Genomic DNA, 25,786 nt, shown 5'->3' with positions numbered 1-25,786 from the left:
ATGTATATCTCAATAACTGTTATGTAGAATCAACTTAATACATAACAGGTACTGATACAGAGGTATATATAAATTCAAATTAATGTCAAATTTAGTCACGTGGATACCACAAGAAACGGACTCATTTCATGTAGAACAAGCCCCCCATTTTATTCAAGTTCCACCAGCATGATGTAATTTGATGCTCTGGAGAGCTTGCCAAGGCTGCTTGCATGGTGTAGTGTGCAAGACTAAGTCTATTGTTTAGACACATTGCAAGATGACAGCACAACATGTTTCCCACTGGACACCAGGTTCTGCGGTGATCCTCTGAACTTCTCCATCACAAACATTTTATTCTTTGGCCTAAAGCACCTTTCTGTGTTCTAGTTGGTTCCGCATTAGCAGCATTCAATATTGCTGCCCATGGCACAAGTAGTGTCCTTCACATTTGTCACAGAACAAGGAGAACAGGTTCTTCCACACCGGCACCATAGAAAGGCGCGCTTTCTTTACAAAAGGCAGAGAGGGGTGATCAGTGTAGCAGTGGCAGGAGAGAGTAACCAGAGACATTCCCAGGGGTTTTCCTGGCCGTAGTCTGGCAGCAGGTCCGTGGGAGTGAAGGAAGAGATGCTTAACTGCTGATGGGTAATTTGGATCTCTCCTCAACGGCATTAGGAGGAAATCAAATATATGTGCTTTGACTGGAAGAAAAGAGAGCTACGGCAGCAAGTTTTCCTCAGGTGAACATCTTGTTTTGCATTTTATTTTATGTAGCCGTATTTCATTGTATGAAAAAAGCTTCTCTCTAGTGTTTGTACCATCATTAAATAAGGACCGGAGAGTATGTTTGTCTCCAAAAACTGCCTCGCTGTGACATTCAACTCTCTCTGCCTCACAGAAGGCTCTCTGCATCATAAAAGATCCTCTCGGCATACAAACCTATTATGGTTCGGCTGATTAACTTCCATTCTGTTTACTGTCAAGAAAGTTGTGAAGTGAGACTCTTTGTAGCCTTTGGGAAGCTTATTTGCAATTGAAATGCAATGCACCAATTTCTTTTATACTGATGTCAAATGAGTATAAAAGGATTTGCATTGTTTTTTTTGCCAGTACAAGTTATATCCTCATTCCCTGCAGGGACAACATTGTAATTCTAAAAACTATTGCGCAAGGGTGGTATTGTTCGGATCCATGCTTTGTGTTCAGAGACCACTGACAAGGTTTAAATCCTCCATCTCATGCTGTTACAGATGTGTAAAGTCATAATTAAAGGCTAAATACAAAGAAGTTAAGTCACAAAATACAAAGTAATTCTTATTCTCACCCTTAAAGGGGTAGTTCACCCAAAAATGAAAATTTGTTTATAAATTTGTTAAAATGTTTATCTGCTTACCCCCAGCGCATCCAAGATGTAGGTGACTTTGTTTCTTCAGTTAGAACACAAATGATGATTTTTAACTCCAACCGTTGCCGTCTGTCAGTCAAATAATACGAGTGGATGGGAACTTCTACTATAAGAGTAAATAAAACTTCCATAGACAAGTCCAAATTAACACGAAACGATCGGTTTGTGTGATAAACCGAACAGTATTTATATCATTTTTTAACTCTAAAACACCACTATGTCCAACCGCGTTCAGCACTCGTTAGTAAGGTCTGATCGCGCTCTGACAGCGGCAGTGATGTCTCGCTCTCATTGAAGTATATGCGTGAGACATCACTGCCGCTGTCAGAGCGCGATCAGACCTCACTAAGCGAATGCTGAACGTGGTTGGACATAGTGGTGTATTAGAGTTAAAAAATTATATAAATACTGTTCAGTTTCTCACACCAACCGATCATTTCGTGTCTTAGGACATCAATGTGTCGTCACGAGCCGCAGGGTTTAATTTGGATTTGTCTATGCAAGTTTTATTTACTCTCATAGTAGAAGTTCCCATCCACTAGCATTATTTGACTGACAGACGGCAACGGTTGGAGTTAAAAATTATCATTTGTGTTCTACTGAAGAAACAAAGTCACCTACATCTTGGATGCGCTGGGGGTAAGCAGATAAACATCAAATTTTCATTTTTGGGTGAACTATCCCTTTAAGTTCATAAAAACAAACAAAAATCATGTTTACATTAAAGGATTAGTTCACCCAAAAATGAAATTCCTGTCATTAATTACTCACCCTCATGTCGTCCCAAACCCGTAAGACCTTCGTTCATCTTCGGAACACAAATTAGGTTATTTTTGATGAAATCCGAGGGTATCTGCTCCACACATAGGCATCAAAGACATTGTTTCTTTTGTGGTCCAGAAAGGTACTAAGGCCTAGAACTGTCCCATCACTAAAGAACAATGTGGACATCTTTAAAAAAAAAAAAAAAAACATTTTCACACTATCTGACACATTTTCATACAGAATGATTTGTGAACTGAAAAAACATAAGCTTCTAATTTTTTTCGCCATAGACTTCCATTGTATGTGCAAAATTTATTTTCTTTATTTTTATGTAAACCAATTATGGGTCTCTAGTCACAAACCTGATTCTGATTTACAGTAATGCACAGTGCATTACTGTAAATCAAAATCAGGTTTGTGACTAGAGACCCATAATTGGTAAGATTTTTTAAATGTTTTTGAAAGACTCTCTTCTGCTCACCAAGGCTGCATTTATTTGATCAAAAATACAGTAAAAACTGTAATGTTGTGAAATGTTATTACAATTTAAAATAAATGTTTTCCGAATCTTGTTTTTACATACTGCAGAGTGAGTTTAAATCATTTACTGTGGTAAGCGACAAGATGTCACAGATCTTTTCAATAAAGATTAACTTGCATTTTAACCCAGAACATTCCTTTAAATATAATCCAAGATGATATCATGACCTTGAGCGAAACAAGGAACTGATTGTTCAGTGAAACTCTGACATAGTAAAAACTACATAAAGTGCTTATTTCCAAGAAATCCAATGCATTTTTTCAGTCAATTCAGTCTTAAAGGGTTAGTACACCCAAAATGAAAATTATGTCATTAATTACTCACCCTCATGTCGTTCCAAAACCGTTAGACTTTCGTTCATCTTCAGAACACAAATGAAGATCTTTTTGATGACAGAATGCTAAACAGCTCGATTCATATGGACTAGTTTTCCAATCTCTTTATGAAGTTTTTGAAGCGTCAAAGTGGTAATTGACCCTTCGCCAGGAGTTTGATTGACAAGCGATCTAACCAATCAGAACGCAGAATCCGCCATTTTGTCCGACAAACTAGTCAGGAGTTGGAAGATTAACCTCGGTGGACTTAAACTTGAAAAATTGTGTATATTGACATCTTTCCGCGTTTGAAACAACATTCATTCTCATGTTCATTCATGTTTATTTGATGTTATAAATGGACTAGTAGTAAGAGATGAGGTGTCATTTAATGTCATCAGAAATGTTTTTCCAAAGCTTTACCACACTACCGCCCTGCTCCAAGTCTGATAATTAATTCATTGATGCTCATCTTGGCAGATCTGGGTTGATCTTCCTCTTTAACTTCTCTTTTTCTTGGTCTTATCACAACATCCCAGTCAGGACAGCCATAAAACCATATTAATTATTACCTCCACAGAAATGTGAGGAATGTCCATTTTTTACCCACTTATCTTACTTACTTCTCATAAAGAATGTACCATTCGGCTCAGGGTGCATGAATCCCACTGAAAAGGGTCAGATAGAAGGAAGGAGAGCAGGGGTGGCTCACATGAACTCAATGAGAAAAGTAAACAGAAAAAGAGCTGTTTAAACAATAGAACCTGATGCCCCTCCTTGCCACTGACCTATTACGACATTACACTGCCTGGACTGTTGTTCATTTTGAAATTTGTTAGTTGGTACCTGTAAAGATGTAGGCTGATTTCAGAAGCATAGCATTGTTGTTATTCTTGTCAGGCCTACATGGAATTGAACTACTGCCTGCACCTTACATGTTCATTTAATGAATATTTTGTCTATTTTGATTATTCTACTGTCAATAAGAGTACAGTATTTTCCATGTTTAAATCCATACCATGTTGTTTTGCCTAAAAATAAGTGAAAATGCCAAGCAATGCCCCCCAAAAAACAGTAAAATGAGTAAAAAAGTTCTGAATATATCTAGTGATACTCAGTTATAAAATAGGAAAATATTCTGAAAAAGTCATGGAAGTTCATTGGTGAAAAAGTGTGATCTACAATTGATTAATTTTAATGTGATTGTAAACGGGGACATCTGAATTTATTTGTAGTCCAATTAATTACACAAGCCAGATTGCTGTTATATATTTGTAGATACTTCTTTTCTGCAGCCCTTTCAATGCTAATCAACCGTGCCACATAATTTAAAAGCAGTGTATCATGCATTGAATTCTTTGTAGGTGTTAACAGGCAAAGCACATCCCGGCTATATTTACTGAAAGTTTCTAAAGGTAGGTGTGAAGTTTCCATTCAGTTGCCATAGTGACTGCTGAAAACGCGTCCATAAAAGACAGACAAGTGCCCTTAAAGTTGCATGTTGCGGTCGAGTAATGGAACATCTGAATCTCTCGTTGCACTAATTTCTCATATAGTTGTTTGAAAAAGTGCTTTGGGTCAGTATTGACAGCACTCAGCAGGCGGCGGACATGGATTTGGTCTGTTAAAACAAACCTGAACAGCTCAGGTCTGTGCTGGGCACTTCAAAGCATTAGGGCTAATACGATTGAACACTCTCAGAGTGACCTCCACAAAGCCTCCTCGCAAACTAATCTTCACTACATTAACGCACATGTGGGATTTGACACCTCTACATGGCTTTGGTTCTGCTTCAGACCACATTTCCTAATTTTCTTGCCCATACATGAGCACATTTTTTGTCTTGGATGCCTGAATCAAGTGGTAATCGCTGCAATTTGTTAGATCAACCTATGTGCATTTTGCATATTGACTAATTCAAATTTGCTTTATGCTAACCAGTGTTGGGGAAAGTTACTTTTAAAAGTAATGTGATACTTTTTATGGAAAGTAATGTGTTACATTACTTTTGCATTACTTTTTCTCACCTGGTTTGCTTGTGCTATTTTTGATAAATGCAAAGGACTTTTCACATGTAAACTGAAATGAATAAGCCTTTACCATTACTTTACTAGTTATTTGAAAAAAGTAATCTGATTAACTTGCATTTCTTGTAATGCATTACCCACAACACTGATGCTAACCATGTTAACAATTCCTGTGATATTCAAAACTACAGCATGAAGCGAGTGTGATATTTCTTTAATAGAAGATATTTAATTTAATTTAATTTAATTTAAAATAGTTCCCAAAGAATCCACAGCAGAACTGTTGAGTGTCTTTGAACAACACTATGGTTTTTCGTTCTTGAATGAATTGGTGTTTTGAAAAAATTGTTTGAGTGAATGATTCAATCACTAACTTATCAAAACTTCGTTCTTGAATGAATCAGTGTTTCTTTATTTATAAAGCGCTTTTCCCAAGCTCAAGGTCGCTATACAAGAAGATAATACATAAACACAGCATCAAACATATATACATACATCATACAGTGCATACATACAGTTAGGGTTGGGTATCGTTTGAATTTGAATGATTCCGATTCTGATTTCGATTCCTTGTTTCGATTCCAGTTCCTAACAATTCTCGATTCCGATTCTTTTAAGAGGCAGGGTCAAAAAAAGTTTAGGATATTTTAAATGAGCTAGCTAACCAACGGTCTTTCTGAAGGAAATAGTCTGACCTTCTCCATCAATTTTAATTCTATGAACTTTTTACTTTTTATGAACTTTACTATGAAGAGGAAGAGGCAGCGGAGGATGGTCGGCGCAGCGCGTCAAAGACGGGGCACACATTTATTTCTACTCCATGAACTCGGAGGTGCTTTATCATGTTCGACGTGCACCCTCCTATGCACGAAACAATCTTGCTGCAAATGTTACTGTAACACGGTTCGTAGATGTGGGAAGAAGGAGGCGGGAACCGGCGAAAGCTCAACAAAACTTTAATACCAAAATAAACAAAGAACAAAACGAAAGTCCGCGAGGGTCTGCCGGCCACACAAACATAATAAAACATAAAATAAAGTCCAGGCCTGGTCCTCTCTCGTCCGTCAAGGTCGTCGCTCCTCCTTTTATGCTCCCGGAGCTCCTCCGTGAGAGACTCGAGGCCGGTGCGCCTCCCAGGTGATGCTCGTTATCACTTGCGTCACCGGCCTCGCGCCGTTCCCTCACGGCTCTCACCCGCCCTGCTCGTCACATACCCCCGTCGCCCCTCGCAGGCCGGGGGGTACTCCCGCGACTGCGCTTACTCCCCCCCCGGGCCTGTCTCGGCGGCCGCAGCACCTGGGGGTAAGGACAGACGAGACGAGAGAAAGGAGACGGAAGCAAGGGGAGCGACAGGACGAGAGAGAGAGAGGAAAAAGAGGAAAAAAAAAAAATTCTTGGTCCGGTTCCCCGACACACTGCCGCTCGGTCCTCAGCCTGCCAAGAGGCTCTTTTTCGCGGTGCCATGCGGTGGCACTGGACGCTCGGTGGACGGCCTGATCCTCGACCGCCTCCTGGCGGCCGGCGATGGCTCCTCCGACTGAGGGCAGCCGGCAGCGAGTCCCCCGTTCCCTGCTCCTCCCCTTTATGGCGGACGGCAGCAGGCTCCGGCCCACAGCGAACGGCGGCGACTCCTCCGCTCCCTCTTGGACGGCAGCCACCCCACATCGTCCCAGGAGCACGGCATCCGGGTCTCCGTCCCACCTGTCACTAGGCTCCAGCACCACCGCCTCGGGCAGCCTCTTGCGGTCTTCCCACTCCCGCGCTGCCTGAACTCCGCAGCACCGCGATCCCCTCAGCAGCGAGGGCTCTCCGACAGCATGTCCCTCCTTCCTCCCGGGTTTCGGCACCAATGTAACACGGTTCGTAGATGTGGGAAGAAGGAGGCGGGAACCGGCGAAAGTTCAACAAAACTTTAATACCAAAATAAACAAAGAACAAAACGAAAGTAATGCCGACCCTCGCGGACGTCTGCCGGCCACACAAACATAATAAAACATAAAATAAAGTCCAGGCCTGGTCCTCTCTCGTCCGTCACGGTCGTCGCTCCTCCTTTTATGCTCCCGGAGCTCCTCCGTGAGAGACTCGGTGCGCCTCCCAGGTGATGCTCGTTATCACTTGCGTCACCGGTCTCGCGCCGTTCCCTCACGGCTCTCGCCCGCCCTGCTTGTCACAGTTACATTTTGCCGAGATTTCGTTCTGTTTAGAAAAGTGAAGCCACACTTTGGATCGCCGACGCACGCTATCCATGTTCGACTCGCTCGGTTATGCCAACACTTCCGGTGGACGCTTCTTCGTTGGTGTTCAGCGGTTTCTTCTTCCAGTCGGCGGACTGTGAATCGAAACTATGAATCGAAATTTAAACTTTTGAATGATTCCGGGAAAATCGCAAAGCTAGTCCCGGTTCCAATCAATACTCGATACCCAAGCCTACATACAGTATCTCACAGAAGTGAGTACACACCTCACATTTTTGTAAATATTTTTTTATATCTTTTCATGTGACAACACTGAAGAAATGACACTTTGCTGCAATGTAAAGTAGTGAGTGTACAGCTTGTATAACAGTGTAAATTTGCTGTCCCCTCAAAATAACTCAACACACAGCCATTAATGTCTAAACCGCTGGCCACAAAAGTGAGTACACCCCTAAGTGAAAATGTCCGAATTGGGCCCAGTGTCTATATTTTGTGTGGCCACCATTATTTTGCAGCCCGGTTTAGGGTCTTGGCAATCTTCTTACAGCCTACGCCATCTTTATATAGAGCAACAATTCTTTTTTTCAGATCCTCAGAGTGTTCTTTGCCATGAGGTGCCATGTTGAACTTCCAGTGACCAGTATAAGAGAGTGAGAGCGATAACACCAAATTTAACATACCTGCTCCCCATTCACACCTGAGACCTTGTAACACTAACGTGTCACATGACACCGGGGAGAGAAAATGGCTAATTGACCCTTCGCCGGGAGTTTGATTTACAAGCGACCTAACCAATCATAACGCCGAATCCGCCATTTTGACAGTGCCATGGCTTGTTGGACAAAGCAACAGTAACTAAGGGGGGCGGGTCTTTGCGAAGGGTCAATTGGGCCCAATTTGGACATTTTCACTTAGGGGTGTACTCACTTTTGTGGCCAGCGGTTTAGACATTAATGGCTGTGTGTTGAGTTATTTTGAGGGGACAGCACATTTACACTGTTATACAAGCTGTACACTCACTACTTTACATTGTAGCAAAGTGTAATTTCTTCAGTGTTGTCACATGAAAAGATATAATAAAATATTTATTACAAAAATGTGAGGGGTGTACTCACTTCTGTGAGATACTGTACATATACACATACATAAATACATATACACAGTAACTAAACAGCAAAAACTATACAGAGGGGGGCAGGAAATACTGTTAGAAAACATAGGTCTTTAGTTGTGAATTTAGTTTTGAATGAGAATACAGTAGAGGTGTCACAAAGAGTTAGTTAGCCGAAGAGAATTCCAGCGTTTCGGAGCCACAGCACTAAATGATCTATCACCCATTGATGAAAGACAAAAACGAGGTACAGTAAGCAGTTTTAAGTCAGATGACCTAAGAGAGTGAGGAGCTGAATAATAGTGCAGCAGTTCAGATGAATAATGGGGAGCAAGTCCAGAGAATTTTATACTGAATGCGGACAGAAACAGGTAACCAATGTAGATTATAGAGCAAAGGAGTAATGTGATCAGATTTCTTGACTTGATTGATGAATCTGTCTGCAGAATTTTGAACATTATTGTAATCTAGTGATTGTTTTAGCGGGAAGCCCAATAAGAAGCGATTGTAAATTGTGATGGTAAATTGCAGTCTTTGTAATAGAACTTAGATGAGATTGAAATGTAAGTGATGAATCAAATGTTATTCCCAGATTTTTATTAGTATGAGATTTACATTTACATGAGATAAAAAAAGAAGCCCCACCACCAAACCCACCGCACGCTTTAAGGGGACTGTTAAAAGTCAGTGGGCTCAGGGGAGGCTATATGCTGATTTGGTGTTCAGGTGACATTTCTTATTATTATCAATTTTGAACATGTAACGTGTACAGTATATTCTGTTTTGTTTAGTTTGTGTTTTAGTTCAGTTCTGTTCCTGTTTGCCCATGCCCTTTCCTTGTTTGTCTCCATGGTTTCAGAGTTACGCACGTCTTTCTGCTTACTTTAATTATCCCTGTGTGTATTTAAGCCTTGAGTTCTTTCTGTTCATGGTTCAGTGTCGTCTGAGTTGTACGTTGTTGCTATTTCTCCTGAGTATTCTTGTTTTGGATTATTGGATTAAAGATGTTTTTGTCATGTTCTTCTGTGTTGCACACTTCACTGCAGCAAGATTTGACAGAAAACAGTTGTGCAGCTTAGTATATTTGCCTGCTTAATATTTACATCTGTCATTTTTGATATTTAATGCATTCTTAGTTAACAAATGCATTAATTTGATAAAAAAAGGTAGTGTGTGTATATAACTACAATTTAATGTGTTCACAACCCAGTTTACGTTTAAAAACAGAATTTGGCATGTCCACTGACTACAAAAGTTTATAAAGTGACAAGTATCAATGGTCATTGGGCACCGCTGGAAATCTGGCTGATATATTCAGTTATTCAGCTCATTAACTCTGAATATTAGCACCATATCACATGAGAGAGGACTTGGAGTGTGCTGAAGGTCTCTGTGGGGCCCTCAGGTCATTATTTTGTGATAAGACATTCACTTTCCTCTTTGCCCTCTCTGTCTGACCTCCAGTCTCTAACCCTGAAGGGGCGAGTTTATGGCGCTTTCCCAAATGGCCTTATACTCAGTGAAGAGAATGTCTGCAGTGTGCGTGCTAGTGAAAAATGAATGGTGCTTCTATGCCAAAATAAGACCTCTAAAGAACATGACGCAATCCCTATAAAGAGGGCTAGTGTTAAGTTAGGGCATTTTCAGTGAATGAAGTCGCCACCATTTGACTCATGTCATATTTCACAGAGAGTCATATTCAGCCAAATTGACTGTAGTTTGGTGCTAAATTGGTGAATAATGAAAGGGGGCCCAGTGTCACCTTAGGTCTTACATTTCCAGCAGTTTTACCTCAACAGACCTATTACTTACATTTGTAATTAGTAAACAATAAAAAGACTGTTGTTATGTTCCCATAATTAAAGGTGCCCTCGAATGAAAAATTGAATTTATCTTGGCATAGTTAAATAACAAGAGTTCAGTACATGGAAATTACATACATTGAGTCTCAAACTCCATTGTTTCCTCCTTCTTATATAAATCTCATTTGTTTAAAAGACCTCCGAAGAACAGGCGAATCTCAACATAACACCAACTGTTACGTAACAGTCGGGATCATTAATATGTACGCCCCCAATATTTGCATATGCCAGCCCACGTTCCCAACATTCTAAAAGGCATTAGACAAGGGCAGCCAGTATTAACGTCTGGATGTGCACAACCAAATCATCAGACTAGTTAAGCAAGCAAGAACAATAGCGAAAAATGGCAGATGGAGCGATAATAACTGACATGATCCATGATATCATGATATTTTTAGTGATACTTGTAAATTTTCTTTCTAAATGTTTCGTTAGCATGTTGCTAATGTACTGTTAAATGTGGTTAAAGTTACCATCGTTTCTTACTGTATTCACGGAGACAAGAGCCGTCGCTATTTTCATTTTTAAACACTTGCAGTCTGTATAATTCATAAACACAACTTCATTCTTTATAAATCTCTCCAACAGTGTAGCATTAGCCGTTAGCCACGGAGCACAGTCTCAAATTCATTCAGAATCAAATGTAAACAATATAACAGTATGCAGTACTCACATAATCCGACGCATACATGCCGCATGCATGACGAACACTTTGTAAAGATCCATTTGAGGGTTATATTAGCTGTGTAAACTTTGTTTAGGCACTGTTTAAGGCGAGCTCCGTGGGCGGAGAGCACGAGATTTAAAGGGGCCGCAGAGCATAAATCGGCTCGTATTTAATGTTGCCCCAAAATAGGCAGTTAAAAAAATTTATTTAAAAAAATCTATGGGGTATTTTGAGCTGAAACTTCACAGACACATTCAGGGGACACCTTAGACTTATATTACATCTTGTAAAAAAAACATTCGATGGCACCTTTAAGTGAGCTGTCAATGGAGGCAGCATTTTAAGGCATCAAAGAGATTTTTGATGCAAAATTTGTTCCAAAAAGCAGGGAGAAGATTTTATTTTGGCTAAATTCTAAGGCATTATCACATGTGTCCTTTGCAGAAGAAAAAAGAAATAATAATTTAAAAAAAAGAAAAAAGAAAATCCAAGATGGTGCACAAGGCAAGAGAAATTTTGATTATAAATATACTAGGGACACTGGTATTAAAGTTCTGGCCAATATATATATATATATAAGTCAACAATTATTTTCATGTTTTGATGAATAGATGACCGATAAATGCGTGATATTAAAATTAAATTAAATTTAAAAATTAAACACTAAACAAACAAAATCAATCATTTTAAATGCTACAAGTAAATTTAGGCATCACAACATTATAATGTACAGTATGAAAAGGCATATTCACTGTGGGATTTGCTAATTTAACAGTTATTAAATTGTTAGTGTTCTAAAAAATTAACTTTAAGTGAGCATTAGATGACATCAAAGATCATCTAAATAGAAACAAATATAAGGGGAAAAAGCATGCACAATTAAATATCCAATACTGACCAACAAATATTCAGTAGGCCTGTGTGCTATCAGCATACCTCTTTTAAACTAAAAGTATACGTTCAGTCTACTTTTTATGTACTTAAATATATTTAAAATTACACTTAAGTAGGCTATACTTGAAGTCTAAGTATATTTGGCCTATTTTCACATTGTACCTGTCAAAAGTAATAAAATGAACATGAAGTAAGCCTATGCTTATTTTTTTGTAATGGATCCGTGAAATAAACTTCACATTTCAGTACATAAATACTAATACATTTTACCCATTTTTTTGTTTCTGCATGTGAAATATCTTCCGGTTAAGGGTAGTTATTAGGCAGTGAGTTTGTATAATGTTTGTGCCCTCAGAGCACACTGGTCATATTCATTAATGCAATGTTATGTGGAAGGGTTCATGTCTAGGTTTGTCCATGGCCTCTGGGTAAGTGATACTAATCACGACATGGTGCCTATGACGCAACAGAGATCATTGACCAGAAAGCTGTGAGTGAATAAATAGCCCTATGTTTTTTGTTTTTGACAGTGAATGAGGGACAGCTGACTGGAAATGCCTAGTGGAATGAAATGCGTCATTTCCTGTGACTGTGCCAGAAGATCAGCCCCCTCAATACAGTTTATGGGACACCAAAGCCATTTTAAGTGTAATTTCAATTTAAACTCAATAAATTGAAATATTAGCGCTGCTTACTACACAGTATAATCAATTAAAATATATATATATTATTAATGTTAATAATAATAATAATAATAATAATAATATTAGGCTAAATTAAAACATTGCCTTAATATTAATATCACCTTTTTTAAAATATTTTGAGCAAACTGCATTGTTGGATACAGTAGGTATATTATGTTATAAACAGCAATTTTTTGGCAAACATAGGCACCCAGATAACGGATACAGAAAATTCATGCTGCATACTGCAGAAATAGTAAGAGTAGTATGGTAGTATGCTATTCCGAACATAGCCTGCTTGTCTGTGCTGGAATAAGGTTGTGCTGGTCTTTGCACAAAAAATGTGCAACAAAGCAAGAATAAGGCTGCATGAATGTTTAGAGCCAAAGAAGGAAGTAAACTTCTGATATTTTTAGAGATTCGTCAAGCTAGACAGGGAACTGTCTTTATGAGAGAGACTGCAAGTCTTAACTTGATTTTTAGAAGTATGTTTGGAATTTGAAGGATCTTTGAGACCTGCTTTAGCTTTATCTTTCTTACTTGTGCACTTCTGTACAGAAGCTATTTAGCCAACATGTATGTTTTATGCCTAGATAGTTGGACCAAATAATAGAATAAGGTATTTTGGTTCAAAAATGGTTACATTACTGAGATTTGTATAATTTAAATTAAATATTTCATTAAGAAGCTCTTACATTCTCTCATTGGCAACTTTTTTTTTTTCTCCAAATTTCACCCTGTGAGTCCTCACAGAAAACAGATTTTGTTACATTCATAATCATTATATAATGTCAATGAAGACATTTAAAACAGCATCAGAAGGAGGAAATGAGTTTCAGGTGCTCTTTAAACAAATGAACTGAACACTCGCTGTGAGGTAGACAGGCCTCTAATTAAAACTTTTCCATTGGGGGGAATGTGTGTGTGTGTGTGTGTGTGTGTGTGTGTATAGGGCCAGCCACTGGCTCTGAAGGGCCCGAATAGGCTGTAAATCATCTCAGTCTCTCAACCCACTCTGGCTGTTCAGTGTCTGAAGCAATTATGGAAAAAGACTGGATGCAACATTTTTCCTGTCCTTTAAGATTTGTGGCCACTTTTAAAAGGGTTTTGAACCCTAGCTAACCCCCCACCCTTCATAAAAACAGGCATTCCTCACACAGTTGCTATAGGGCTGTCAATTAATTAAAAATGTAATTTAATTCATTACATATTATAAGGATTAACTAATCACATAAATCACAAATAATCATGTATAGCAGTCATGTAATAATCATGTAAAAACAGTCACCTTTATTTATATAGCTTTATACATTACAGTGTTTCATAGCAGCTTTACAGTGATAAACAGGAAAATAATGATCATTGATGCAAACAGAATTCAAATCTGCTGTAAAGCATCACTAAAAAAAGACTATAGTGTCATTTTTCAGCTGAAGTCAGTTCAGTGTTAATTCAGTTCCGTTCAATAACTGTAAAGATCATCAAATGTGAAACGAGTTCAATTCAGCTATAAAGCAGCTCTGGAGAAAACAGTGATGTCATCGTCCAGCTCTGCTCAGTTCTCATCCGATAAAAGCCCCAAATTAAAATAATTAAAGCCATTACTGTAAGTAAATCATTTAATGTAGTGGTTTTGGAAAAAAACAATTATATATTTTAGATAAAGAATATACATATGAATAAATATTATAAATGTTATTTGTATATATTAGAATTTTTCACAAAATTAATTCATTATCAGCATGAACTTTATGTGCACTATACAGGACTGTAGACTTTGAAATATTCTGTTGATCTTCTAATCAAGCTGGAAATCAGTTTCCTGGTTTGTCTGACTGCGTGATTTGCCTGACTACATTTTAAAAGGAAGTATGGCTATCTGAACATAATCGTGTTTGCTACAGAGTCCTAAACTAGAAGGATATAAGGACATCAGTCAGTGTTTAAAATATTTGCATATATAGGCTATATATAAAATTTGCTATATATAAATATAGCAAATTTTAAATTTTTCTTAAATATACGCATGCATGTTTGACAGTCCTAATATATATATATATATATGTATATATATGAAACGAACTCAGTATCTACTAAAAACATTATTTCCCAGAGTCCTGACATACCCACTTACTTTCATATTCAGAGTGTCTTGTGCAGTAAGTGTTGTAGTTAGCTGATGCTGGGATGGCAAAAACAGAGGAGAGCTCAGCCACATCTCATGCATAAAATCATGAGGTGCCTCTTTGATCTCTTCATGGGTAAAATCCTGAACTTTTGTGCCACACTTTTTTGCGTCTTCTCGAACTGTTTTCATAATCACTCGAGTAACATAAGCCTGAATTTGGTAAATGATCATTTTGTTGATACAAGGAAGATCCTGGAGGGGATGCCGTGTTTAAAGGGTTAGTTCTCCCCAAAATTAAAATTATGTCATTAATTACTCACATTTGTGTCTTTCCAAACTCATAAGACTTTTAATCATCTTCAGAACACAAATGAAGATATTTTAATGAAATCTGAGAGATGCCTGTTCCTGCCTTTGCAACGACCGCTTTGATGCTTCAAAAAGTTCATAAAGAGGTTGTAATCCATATTAAGAATCGGGCGGTTTAGTCCAAATTTTCCAAAGAGACTCGATCGCTTTTTGTGATGAAAAGATTTAATTTATGCTTTTACTCACATGTAAACATTGATCAGCAATCATAAGCAGAAGCTCAACCGAACCTGAATAATGCACAAGAACAAACCTCTTCCGGAAGCTCAAACGTGCTGTGTAACCAATGAGGTTCATTCTTGTGTGTTACGCAGCACGTTTGAGCTTCCAGAAGAGTATGAATGTGTGTAGTAATGAAATTCGGATGTACTACATCTGCCATGTTGTCACTGTCATGTGACCTACGATGTCAGTTGCGTCGCTTCACCTCCATTCATAAATCCCCTCCCGTTGCCTCACGGGCTAGGAAAGTGACCATTGAATGCGCACTTCAGTATCTCGCCGGCAGTAGTAGGTCATCCAGGTACGGTTCGGCTACTATGAATGCTATGAATTTGAACACGCTACTCGGCTCACATACTGTTTTTCGCATACTATATAGTATGGAAGCAGGCATATTCGGACGCAGCGCGTTAGCTTAAAAAAACTGTTTACACGGGCTACACTGGTATGGGTATGCTCCAGCAGGAGGGTATTTATTATTTTATACAGTGAACTTATGTTGAGAAATGTAATGTTCCTTGAACTTTTGGAATAAAACAGTTTGATGTACTATAAAACCGTCCTCTAACTTCTAGGACAGAGAATTGCTTCTCTTTTAATCTGTGAAACAGGCTTACGTAGAAGTCTTAAAGGCACAGCAGCAAAAAAAAAAAAAAAAAAAAAAAAAAGTTAGAGTGTTTAACAAATATTAATACAAAAACTTTACTAAGATTATAATTGGACTTCAGGGAATAAAAAAAAAAAATGTACAGTGCATCTCCTTTAATGCCAGAACCATCGCCATAGGGGGAATGTCACAGTGAGTAAATGTTTGCTTTGAGTGAGATGCACTAGACAAAAAGGAAACACTCAGAGATGCTCTCATTGTGACCCAGAGGTGCTGAGTAGCGTTCTGGCAAAGTGCTGGAATATTTTAGGCCTTAAAGCAGATCCATTTCCTAAGCGTTGTTCAGACAAGGTCATTATATTATTTATGACTTTTTTCAGAGGGCGCTGGCTGTTTTGTTTTTTATTATTAGTTACAGAAATGAGTCCTACATGCATATGAGAAAGTTAGTGAGTATATTCACACTGAATGTGCCTGTAGAGGAGTGTATACAAACGCAGAAACACTTGAAGTCATCGTATTTTGTCTTTACGGCTGTTTGAGGCCAATAGCCTACTTTTATAGAAATGAGAGAGAAAGTTGTTGAGGTGAAATCAATATGGCCTCTTAATGAGGTGCTCTGGAAAGAGAAAATTGATTGAGAGAGCGTTAGAGAGAAGAAAAGAGAAAGCAAGAGGGTGGCACTATAAACAGATATACTGAAACCCCACTATAAAGCGTTCGGAAGCAGGGCAGCACTGAGCAAATAAGTGGATCAACCTCACTTTGAGGGAGTTTTTCTTAGTAGGGAAAGATTAGTGATTACCAGAGGACATTGATTAATGCAGCAGTATGGCAGTGTAAATTAAAGTGTGTGTTTTTTTTTTTTTTGCATTGCAAAAGCATCTGCCCTCATTTTCGGTGTTTTCGGCTCATGGGATGATTCCCAGCTTGTATCATCTCAGTTATATAACAGACTTGTGAACTTCTGTGTGTACAGTAGTTCTCATTTCTAAGACGAAAGCATGCTGCTTTTGACCCATTTTCTTGTTAGACTATATAAATGAACAAAGTGCTTATGGGTGGCTGACATTTGAAGCAGTGACAGCAGCATCATGCAGTGTGACATGCTATACTTCATACAAAACTATTTTAAACGATATTCATCTAGTTTAATTTTAATGCATAGGTTTATGGGCTTATATTAATTTAGATATTACAATTACTGCATATATAGACTAATAGTCTCAGACCTTTGGACCCCACAATTTATATTATATATACATAGGTACATAGGTCATCTTGCATTACATACAGTATATTGGTGCCAACAATGAAGAAGGGCAAAAACTCACTGTGTTGAGTAACCTATAGAACGCAGTTATATGCCCCTAAAATTCAAGATATCAGGGCAAAATTGCTCCTTTATGAGTTTTGGTTTCATATTGGTATTATTAAGCAATAGCTATCACACAAAGTAATGGGGGCAATATCCATTACTTGTGATGTTTTTGTCCCAAATGGCACAAATGCAAATGTGACATTGATTTTATACAACAGTTCAATAAATAAGAAGTTAATATTGTGTTTGTATTTTAGACACAATATTTTCTGCTTTGAGCAAATCAATCGGGTGAACCAATGATTCAATGGCCCATTCATAAAGAGAGCCATTTACTTAATTCCTAAATAAATCAGCTGTTTAAATGAATCGAATAAATGAATGACTCAAATACTTACTCATTTAGACATTTACCGCCACCTACTGGCAGTTTTAGAGTATCATTTCATTTCAAATATATTTCATATTGCCATATTAATAAAAAAAAAAATTAAAGGTATACTTCACCCAAAAATGAACATCCTTTCATAATTTACTCACCCTCATGGCCGTTGAAGCCTAAAAGTTTATAATAAATTATATGTTGAGTCAAATAAAATATTTTTTCTATAGCTACTTTTTGTAATGCCTATTTGATGCTTTTTGGGGGGTGCGATTAATTAGATTAATCACCACATCGTGTAATTAATTAGATTTAAAAAAATAATAATAATCGCTTGACATCCCTAATATATATATATATAGAAAATGTGTGTGTGTCATGTTCATTTGTGTAATAGAAGCTGTAATTAATTATTTATCTTAGTTTAAGTAGAACCAGTAAGTGAAATTTGAAATGTGTCCAACTGTTGGATGGTAAGTGGAATAGATGGATGCAACAAAACATCTTGAAATATCAAAATATTTTGCAGAAGAAGGATACAGTTTTCATATTTGATCCTCTGAAAGGTTTTTCATTGTTTTTCCTTTCTCTTCCTTCAATTTAGAGATCCCAGTGGAGCCATTTGAACCTGTAACCAATGGCAACAGCCCAGGCCCTGTCCTTGAACCAGGACCCCAGCAAAAGCATCTGTGCCGTTTATCCAACATCCTCTTTGGCATCAGGTCGCTGCGTCATGGGAAGTGTAGGCAGCCTAATCGAGAAACCAGACGTGTCACCAACCAAGAGCAACAGAGCAGTTCCTCAAGTACCAGGACGTCAGAACCACGGCCTGCTCAAGAAGGGTTTCAACCAGAGAGAGCTTCTTAACTATCTGAACATAACCAAGAAGGAACCGAAGGGCAGCAAACACATCATCTCTGGAACATCCTCCATCAAGAGAGAGCACAGGAGAGAGGAGAACGACGTCTACACTAAGGTCTACCACCGGGATGGAAAAGAGCTTGATTTGGGAAAGAACTCACTTCCCATAGGTGGCAAGTTTGACAAGGTAAACAACTGTGAAAAAGTTATGCTTCGCTCATGTCATGTCAGAATTACAGTAATTGCGAGTTTTCAACGTCTTTGTCAAACTCAAAATTACAAGTTGGAAACTCTGACCAATGGCAGACGTAGGGAGTGTTTGGGAAACCTGGCTGAAAACAGTTATTAGTTGTGCTACTGTGTTTAGTGATGCTAGAGGTGCAGAAAGCACATACTTAAGCTTTATATTTTTCACAAGAGCATATGGAGGGGAATTAATATAGTATTTTTCAGTCATCAACAAAAACAAAGCACCACAAATAGATATATTCTTAAAAAAACATATAATAATATAAATACATAATATATATAACATATATATAACACAGCTCAACATGATCATGAATTTATTCTAATTTTGTGTAAAACCAGGATGTAAAAAATCTAAAATTAATGTTGTATTTTGCTGTTAACAACAAAGCACCAAAAAAACTAAAAGTTTAGTGTTTTAAAAAACAACTATTTTTAAGACTGTATTGATACTAAAGATGTGACAAGATATTTTGAAAATTACCTGAATGCAGTATAAATAATTAATATTATTTCATTAAGAAATGTAAAAAACGTATTCAGTAGTTGTTCACTTTGCAGAAATGTAAGGGTGAATTTAGTTAAGTTACTGACTTTTTTCCCATCAGCACTTGCTTCAGTAAGTGTTCAACAAATCTCGGAAGGAGCAGGTGCTAAAAACACACTTTACAATAACTGGATGAAAACAAGATGAATAGGTTGCTCGTTGTAGTTTCAAAGCCTGTCAATGAAATGCAGAAATCGTGACAGTCCGGCTCCATAAAGGCAATATTTCTTCCTGGGGGAAGTGTAATTTATTGATTGTGAGGCTACTCCCCCCCCAGTCGCAAACGGAAATAAATCATATAAACTGTTCGGGCCAGCAGCGTGTAGACTAACTGACTAGCCTCTGCTGGCTAAATTTATCTCTGTAATCAAATATGGTCCCCCTCAGGTGACGTTATTGAGAGAGAAACTCAGCGAAATATGGAAGTAAAAGTGGTCTACATTAAATTACTTTATGTTGTTTGGCATAGCTCCAGTATTTAAGTGTAGATCTATTCTCCTGAAGCACATGCTGCAATTGACTTATCCTTGTCATTTCACAGCCACGTTTCAGGCCTTCCGCCTTTAAACCGGTCACCCCAAAAAACTTCAGTTCCATGCAGAACCTCTACCCTCCAAGTCGGAGGAGCTAGAGAGTAGCTTAACCAACGGCATGCATCCATCCTACACCAAAGCAGCGCCTAAATCGTTGTCCACCTCTTCCTCGTCCTCCTCCCCTTCACGGCCAGGCACAAGCACCAGCAAAGGCGTGCTAGCAGCAGTCCGGGGCCTCAGCCAAGAAGAGGAGAACACGTCCGACTCGGGACACAACTCCATGAACAGCCTGCCGCCCTATCGGCCACCGTTCCGACCTCACTTGGGACAAATCAGCGCCTCTATGGGTCACATCAACCACATTGGCTCACTGGATCGCACCTCGCTGGGCTCCAAGGGAGCAGCTTCAACAGTCACAGACGTGTCCTGTCAGAGTATGGCTACGCTGAACCGCCTGCAGTGCTATGGAAGCGAGGCCCCGCCCCCCTACGAGCTGTCACACTCTCTGGAGGACGTGGTGAAGGACCTGGAAGAACGTCTGCAGGAAAAGGAGCACGAGCTACGTCAGATGAGGAGGAACTTGGATGAGAGCGAAGATGCCATTGCACAGGTCAAGAGCACATAATCTATTAAACATACACTACCGTTCAAAAGTTTGGAGTCAGTAAAAACAAAAACTAACAATCATAGTATGTACACGAAATTGAAAATAAAGCAGAAATAAAAACTAAAATTCAAAACTGTGTTTATGTGCTCCTGTAGGTTTTTGAAGGGAAGCAGCGGCTCTGGGAAAAAGAAGTGACAGAACTGAAACACTTGTACACCGCCAAACTGCGTCAGGTATCCCAGCAGTCCCAGCGTTCACAACGAAACCTGCAGCTGCAGCTGTATAAGGTACAGCAGGAACGCAACCGGCTGCAGGAGGAGCTGGATTCTGTCAGGCTGGAGTGCCAGACCCTGAAAAGTCAAAGCCCAGCGGGACAAAGCCAGAACATTAATCCCCAGCTGGAAGAAACCCAGTGGGAGGTATGTTTAGGTCAAAACTATCTGTTTAGAGCTTTGGGGATTTAAGACAATTTTGGAGGAGATAAAAGAAAAAAGTAGCCTTTAGTTGGATGGTAAAATCTATATCAGATGTTTAGGGCTGAATTTCCACACTGTCATTTTGCAAGTAATCAGAGCTGTTTGCTCAAACAGTGCAGCCAATATCTGATATATCAGTTGCCATAGTAATGACTTGAGACTTAAAAACAAAAAAAGACATTAAAAAATGTCATTGTAGAGACAGAGAGAGCGACATATGATAGAAATTTTGAATCTGAGATTATATGACAGTCTCATCACAGAGATACATAAACGACACTGTTTTCAACTAAAAACGTAAAACTTTTTATGCATTTTGGCCGTTGATTTACACGACAATGGCATTTTGGGGGCCTGAAAAAGTGCAAGTTTTTGAAAAGGATACTGTTATCGTCTCTGCGTAAACTACAAAAACGCAAATTGTGAAAACGGTGACGCCACACGCATGCATATTATGTGTTTAGTCTATAGAGTACCTCAGAGATGACGTTTTTGTAGGCAAACCCGGAAGTTAGTGCCGCATGGGTTCCCTCGATTGAAAGCCTATGCATTTTTCCCATAGACTTTTGGAAAATCACAAAAAATAAGCTCTGTGTTTAACAAAGGGTTATGACACTTACACGTTTTGTCTATCAAGATAATCTTTACAAGTTAACACAACATTTATACATTTTGAATCCTAAATAAATTCGTCAGATATAAAAAGCTAACAGTTGGCTATAAACGGACTATAGCACACTATGGTCGCGGATCAACGTCACCACCACCAAGCTTTCTCAAACTTTATTTAAAAAACAACTTTATTTAAAAACATGCTCGCTGATGATCTGTGCTGTGTATGAATACTTATCCACTTTTTCATGAGAAATGCTGTCTAAATGTAGCCTGGGTGCCAGCCCGAACCCCGCCCACAACATTTTTTGGACGGGAAGTTCGGTCTGGACTCGATCCATTGTGGAGTAATTATGCTCGGCTCCCAGAAGGCAGAGCCAATCAAATTGCCAGGGCGGGCTTTAATCGATGATGGACAGGCTATCTGCGGTTACGTAACCACCCTAGCATCAAAGAGCGCTTGGGTTGAATTGGTTTTCACCAACGATGACTGCAGCTGGAGAAGTAAGATGTTTAGATTCCGCTATCACGTCTGTAATAAAAGAAATCGACAGCGCATTAATTTTAAAAGACGAACAAAGAACCGCAATCAAGGCATTTGTCGATGGGAAAGATGTGTTTGCCGTCCCTCCAACGGGATTCGGCAAAAGTTTAAGTACAAGTTCAACATACGTCACTTACTGCGTTGCTCTGATTGGTTGTAGGTCTATCCAATTGAGTGCAGTTCGGTTTCGGTTAAGACACGCCCCATAATTCAAGTGCAATGGAGCAGTATCAGACTCACATTCTGCCTAGAATATGAGTATGACGAAGTCAGGCTAGTCTAAATGTCCTGTTTGTCATGATGACGTCTAAAGTTCCTGCCAAAGGAAGTAGTCCCTTTTAGCAACTTGTTAGCAACCGCCATTTTTTAAGACACAATAAAAAAACATTTAAAAAAATCGCAAGCGGGTTATAACTAGTGTGTTTCATGTCATAGATAAAAACGTGAAAATATTTAGAGGCTTTGTTAACCACAGACCTTATTCCAGGCGATTTAGCAAAAACCCAATAAAAAACCCCATTGACTTTAGGGCGATGGAACGGAAGTCCTAAAATGCTAACTCGCTTCCGGGTTTTGCCTACAAAAACATGTAATCTCTGAGGTACTTTATAGGCGCGTAGTGTTTCTTTACAAAGTGACATCGCCAACTACTGGCCTGCCAGCATAATACAGAGTTTATAATCGTTTTTCGCAGATACGTGTGAAAGGGGATTATTTTGACAAACGTCTGTATGGAAAAAATGCCAAGGAAAAACTTTTCCTGTTTTAGTACATCATTGTCGTGTAAACGTACCCATAGTTAATCATCACATAAAAATGTTATCATGGAATGACAGATAAAAACTACTTGAGATCTGATATGACCATTTAGAATGAAATGTATTTCCAAAAAGCAGACTTTAATCATATTTCAAACCACATTATAACTACATATGGATGTGGTTTGGATTAAAATTTCATGTGGGTTTTGCTGTTCAGACTACAAAGGCCTAAATGGATTCGAATGAATATCATAAAGACTGCCTATCTAGCTGAACAAACCACGAATAAGCCTAGCATTATTAAAACAAAGGATAGGAACTATCACTGACAGCCTCTAAAAAACAATATTTTCAAATCATATTGTGACTATGTATATTGTATAAGTTCTAAAAATAACTAAATTGTACCGATTTAATAGGTCTGCCAGAAGTCAGGAGAAATCTCTTTACTGAAGCAACAGTTCCGGGACTCTCAGGCAGAGGTCACACAGAAGCTGAGCGAAATCTTCCTCTTAAAGACTCAGCTGCACGAGGCACGTAATCAGATCCGGAGCAAGGACAGCCAGATCGACATGCTACAGATTGCCCTACAGGGTGCCCGGCGGAAATGCCCCCTGCCTGCTTTCGAGGACACTCGAGTGGATGCGGGTGAGACTGGAGGAGCCAATTCCACAGAGGAGCGTCTCAGAGCTGAACTGCTGCTGGAAAGGCGCCAGAACGAGGCGCAGACTTCAGCCTTTGAAAATGAGAGAAGAACATGGCAGAACGAGAAGGAGAAGGTGATACGGTATCAGAAGGAACTGCAGGCCAGCTACCTGGAGATGTACCACAAGAATGATGCCTTAGAGAAAGAACTGGCATTGCTAAGAGGGGGCAGGGCCAGAGTGGAAGAGGTGGAAGCAGGGGCCGGAGATGAGGTCTGGGCTTTACAGGAAGCAAAGCCACCCACTGGTCTGCCCTGGATAGAGAGGATTGAGTCCTCTGAAATTTGACTCTGCAAATGTTCTTCAGCATCTGAGATTAGATTGACGACAACAGCTCTGGAGTTTCACTTCTGAGACAATGAATAAACTATGAATAAATAATCTATACTATACAAGTTTGACCAAAAAGTGTACCAAATAGAGGCGTAAGCTGAATATTATGGGCTGTTTTGCATCACAGAAGGATTTAAAGAAATTTTGTTGAATCATCAAAACTGTTCTTTTTGCAAAAATTAAATAATAAATAATCTCAAATTTATTTTAAACACAATCTTTGCTTTCAGATCCTAAATCAGTTACAATGGTTTAATTAAAAACCGATCGATGCTTTAAATTATCTTGACTGGAGTGTTCTAGCACTATTATTTCATTGATTCTATATTTTGTGCTTTAGGTACTGAATATTACAACACACCATATTATTTTTTATGCTGCCATACTTTAAAGACCGACATCAGAAGTGTGCATTCCCTAAAATGCATGTTGCACTTTAAAAGAACAACTCATGAGCTGTCCTTTGCATTAGAAAAAATGTCAACAGCTGATCCATATAGAAGCATTTCTGCTACTATGTGTGTTGATGTGCGCTGGTGGGCTTTTCTGTTCTTTTGCCCTAAGATGTTTATATCTGCATGAATGTGAAATGAACGTTCTGGAAAGTTTGATGCCATTGTGTGCACAGGACTGTCTAAACATTTTCATTGATCATAAGGGTAAGGATAGATCCTACGTTATTATATCTTCACATAGCAAACTATACTGTGACTTGTTAAACTACTGAATTTAATCCTCTATTTCATGTATTAATTGTATAGATTTGCACTATACAAGTATGGTGCTCTTTACCTCAAAGTTGCATAAACCTTGCCATTTCCTTTAAATTGACTGAAGATTATTTACCCCTTCTGTAAAAAGGCTCTAAAATGTGTCTTCCAGTTAGTGTAAAATAAAAGTTTCAAATGTGTCTTCCAATTAGTAGTTTCTTTCACGTACACTATATTGGGCTGAACTCCAGGCCCAGGAGGAAACTGCAGGATATGCAGGAAAAACCTACAGATTTCGAATGGAACAGGAGTCCAGCCCAATGAAAAAGTTTATTTTACTTTTAAAATCTGATTTTGGTAGTAAATATGTAAAATAATTCACAATAAATGTAAACATGCCACACCATTTTTGAACCTCTGCCGAATTAGACACATCCCCTCTTTCTACATACCCGTTGCTTTGGTGTAACCAGGGCCGTAGCTAGGGTATCCAGAGCCCTGGTGCGGGTTGTTGTTGCTGTGGTTTGAAATCGCGTCACTACCTTTCGCCCTGGGTGTAACCATGGTATTTTTATCTGTCAAGAAAACATTTTCAAGTGATTTCAACTTTTGAAGCTCTCTCCAGGAATTAATGTTTTACCGATGTTCACTCTCGTCTTGCGTCTTCTTCTTTTTGCTCCATATGTGTGTTCTATTCTCTGTCTTACTATTCCTTTAAAGGGTTAGTTCACCCAAAAATGAAAATAATGTCATTAATTACTCACACTCATATCGTTCCACACCCGTAAGACCTTCGTTCATCTTAGGAACACAAATTAAGATATTTTTGATTAAATCCGATGGCTCAGTGAGGCCTCCATTGCCAGCAATGACATTGTAAATCTCAAGATCCATAAAGGTACTAAAAACATATTTAAAACAGTTCATGTGAGTTCAGTGTTCTACCTTAATATCTTATGTCTTACGGGTGTAGAACGACATGAGGGTGAGTAGTTAATGGCATTATTTTCATTTTTGGGTGAACTAACCCTTTAATGCTGTCGCAAACAGCATTGTCGAAAAAATACTCCAAATTCATCTCACGCTTCCGGCTTCCCATATATGGACAGCCCACTTACAACGTACAAAATGATTGACAGGTAAAAGGCGCCTTCTGGTTGGCTAAAAAAATAAATAAATCACATTTTAATTTACTAGGTCTGTCCTGTCACAGAGATCTGCCTGATATCTCAGGACAGGTATTTCGATAGTATAAAAAAGTTAGCCAAAATATATAAAAAATAATTAAAAAAATAAAAATACATGTAAATAAAAAAAATTAAAAACAAACAAACAAAACAAACAAACAAAAAAACATGCAAGGGGCAGTTCTGC

At 38.7% G+C, this 25,786-nt stretch overlaps 1 protein-coding gene across 1 annotated transcript in view; it reads left to right on the top strand.

Moving 5' to 3' along the window:
- The window catches only part of n4bp3 (NEDD4 binding protein 3), a 33,156-nt gene extending 8,627 nt beyond the window's left edge, over window positions 1–24,529 (top strand). The window contains 5 exon segments of the mRNA XM_048176623.1: window positions 18,080–18,523; window positions 19,674–19,743; window positions 19,746–20,275; window positions 20,428–20,691; window positions 23,085–24,529. Coding sequence (XP_048032580.1) covers window positions 18,113–18,523; window positions 19,674–19,743; window positions 19,746–20,275; window positions 20,428–20,691; window positions 23,085–23,657 — 1,848 coding nt within the window. The 5' untranslated portion in view covers window positions 18,080–18,112 and the 3' untranslated portion in view covers window positions 23,658–24,529.
- The last annotated feature ends 1,257 nt before the right edge of the window (window positions 24,530–25,786 follow it).

Source organism: Megalobrama amblycephala, linkage group LG23, assembly GCF_018812025.1.
Source record: "Megalobrama amblycephala isolate DHTTF-2021 linkage group LG23, ASM1881202v1, whole genome shotgun sequence".
NCBI classification, from domain to species: Eukaryota; Metazoa; Chordata; class Actinopteri; order Cypriniformes; family Xenocyprididae; genus Megalobrama; species Megalobrama amblycephala.
This window is presented reverse-complemented; position numbering and strand designations above follow the sequence as displayed.